At 44.8% G+C, this 3,104-nt stretch overlaps 1 protein-coding gene across 7 annotated transcripts in view; it reads right to left on the minus strand.

Moving 5' to 3' along the window:
• Positions 1 to 820: 820 nt before the first annotated feature.
• Bcor (BCL6 corepressor) overlaps positions 821 to 3,104 on the minus strand; it is a 134,114-nt gene continuing 131,830 nt past the window's right edge. For all 7 annotated transcript variants that reach the window (XM_010636212.3, XM_010636207.3, XM_010636214.3 and 4 more), the window contains one exon: positions 821 to 1,841. In XM_010636212.3, the coding sequence (XP_010634514.1) occupies positions 1,550 to 1,841 (292 nt within the window). In that variant the 3' untranslated portion in view covers positions 821 to 1,549. The remainder of the gene's footprint in view (positions 1,842 to 3,104) is intronic.

Raw genomic sequence — 3,104 nt, forward strand, 5'->3', positions numbered from 1 at the left:
AATGCCAGTCCTTGTCACCAGCAGACCGGTCTCTCTCACCTTCCCTTTATGTTTCACAGTAGTGGAGATGGACCATGGGGCCTCGAGCATGTTAAACACCCATTCTCCACTGCTGAGCTACACCCACCTTAGCCTCTCATCAGCACCCAAGATAGTGGGAAGATGCTTCCACCTCCTGCTGCCTTTCCAGCTGGACACACCCATAGGAACCTAGCTGCAAGGGAGCCAAGTAGTCTTCAGCTTTAACCTCTACAGTGTAGGCCAGATATTAAAAGGATATAGGACAGCAATCAAGTGCCAAGTGACAGCACCCAAGGCAGATAACTTCTGGAAAAAGTAAGAATAGCAGAGAGGTTGAAGCTATTGGCCTCAACAAAGAGGTCGAGACAGGTAAAGGTAACAGAACACAGGGAGGCCAGAGGACAAGAAGTGATCCCACAAATATGGGCTTTCAGGAAAAGCTCTGCTACCAATCAGGGCTGGCCATATGTGTACAGTAGGTCAAAGGCAAAGGCAATGAAAAGCCTGCCAGAAAACATTGAAAGAGACTGGGAAAAGAAAGACTGGAGAGATGGACACATGCATATCCCAGAACTGGGCTGTTAGAAAAGGGCCCGCAAATCATATCTGGAGTTAAATCAGTGGCAATAGGAACGCTTTGGGAACACATAGGACACAAGGCACTTCAATTTTCTCCTTTCTTCAACAGGTTTATTGCCTTTTAAGAAAATTTTTGTAAAATATAAATACAAAGGCAGAGAATTTACTTACAAAGTTAAAACACAGATTTCAAACATAAACACACAATTCAGAAAATTTTAGTTTTATGTACATTTTCAAGCAACCTCAACATATTATGTTAGTTTTCAATATTTTACAGGGTACGGAAAAAAATAGCTCAAAGTCTTCTTTAAATAAGAGCATAAAATGTTTAAACATATAAACAATCCGGTTTGATGCGTGAAAACTAATTTCACAGCTTTTAAATTAGGATATAAAAGTTTCATACAATTAGTTGTTGTGTGTGGATGTGGTATGAATTTATATTACACACCACTGGATTACATCCAGTAGCATCTACCTGGCCCGAGCAGGTACTCTGTAAACAAAACATAAAGGTACATCATCACCAAGTGCCTTCACCAAATTCGCTCCCCCAAACCAACCACACCCTTCCGACCACGCATTACAGTTATGGCCTGTCACCAGAGCTTTGTATGAAATTGAGTCAAAGTGTGGAGCTCCTTTTCCTTTTTTTCCTCCTTAAAACGAACAGAAAACAAAGACATGTTCCAAATAAAAATAAACATACACATCTCAAACCATGTGTGGACTGAAAAGAAACAGTATAACAACTTCATAAAAACTGACTTAAAAGTTTAAAAAGAAAAGAATAGGTTTCTAAATCCTTCTGACTGGAGTAATTTCTCTTATATAAAGAAGAGATCTTTTCATATGTAATAGTGTCCTTTCTTTACAGAAATAGTTGTGTTATGACACATATGCACAAGGATTAACACTATAACACACTGTACAGCAGCTCCGGCGCTCACCAGTAGTCATCTGAGACCATGTCACTGGGGTGCAGCCACTCCACCGAGGAGCCCAGCAGTGCCTGCAGCTCATTGGTGAACTCCACCAGATCCAACAGCTCCTTGCTTTCAGGGTTGAAGGCCTCCAGGTCTTTGGAGCAGGAGAACAAGAGGCTTGCAGAAACCTGCCGGTACAACTCTGCCTCTGCGATGGTGACAATTTCCACGTTGGGAAAATTGCAGCGGAATATGCGGGAGGACATTTTTAATTTTTTAAGCACATCTGAGAGCAGTAGCCAGTTTCGTGGCCTACAAAACAAAAAGGCACGCGGTTGGAGTTCCTGGCAAAACAAAAAGCAGTCCCAGCTATTACTTAGACCTCAGGACTAATTCCTTCCAGTGAGGAGGTGGGCTGGTTCCCTTCCATCTGACCCCAACCCTGACTCCTCTGACCGCTGTCCCCGCCTAGGAGCCCTGGATGCAGCTGGCTTTGGTGAGTACATTTGGGGGGAGAACTGTATCACTGACCTGGCCTAACTGTGTCCAGCGGGGTGGAAAACCTGGGAAAAGTCCTGCTTGCCCAGCTTTAGCCATGATTGGGTCTGTGCCTCAAGGGTTCTACAGTCACTGGGGGAAATCAAGTCCACAACCCTACACCTCTCCTCAGAGCCTCACCAGCAGAGCACCATGAACGCAAAGGCGACTTTCCTTTCCCAAATTCCACCACTACCCATCAAACCTTTCCTTAGTGCCAGGGATCAGGGGCTGTGCACTAGTGATTAAACTCAGGGTCTCCCACATGCTAGGCAAGTGTTTTACTGCAGAGCTACATCCCCTGCTCCTCCTTCATTTTGAGGGGAGACAAGGTCTCGCTAAGTTACCCAGGCTGGCCTCAAACTTGCAATCCTCCTCCCACCTCAGCCTCTTGAGTTCTGGGATTATAACAGGTCCGTACCACTGTATCCAGTTTTAACAATTGGCCGCTTTTCTTTGCAGTGCTGGGTATAGAACCCAGAGCCTTCTGCATGTTGGACAAGTACTCTACCACTGAGCTATACATATATCCCAGCCTTTTTATTTTGAGACAAGGTTTTGCCCAACTTTCTCAGTTTAGCTTTGAACTTAAGATCCCCTTTCCTGAGCACCCGGAGGAGCTGGGATTGCAAATGTGAACCACTGTGCCCGGCCTGTAGTGACACTTGAGGAAGAAGGTGCAGCTGGAAGTGGTGGTGCAGGCCTGTGATCCCAGCACTCAGGAGGCTGAGGCAGGAGGATTTCCTCAAGTTAGACGCCAGCCTGGGCCACATAGTGAGTTCAAGGACTCTAGCTCAAAACACACACACAAAAGAAAAGGGGAGGGGAGTGGAGGGGAGAGGACGAAAGGAAGGTGTTATACCCTTTACGTACAATTGGCCATGCTTTATGATTTGTTATTATTTATAATAGTATACATGTTCACCTCATTGAACACCTTTGTTAAACACACAGCAGAGCACAGGGCCTGGACTACAGAGTTAGTTTAAGGCCATGCATAGTGAGACTCTGTTTCGGAAAAAAAAAAAAAAAAAAAAA

Source organism: Fukomys damarensis, unplaced genomic scaffold, assembly GCF_012274545.1.
Source record: "Fukomys damarensis isolate Sample0158 unplaced genomic scaffold, DMR_v1.0_HiC HiC_scaffold_39, whole genome shotgun sequence".
Classification (NCBI taxonomy): domain Eukaryota; kingdom Metazoa; phylum Chordata; class Mammalia; order Rodentia; family Bathyergidae; genus Fukomys; species Fukomys damarensis.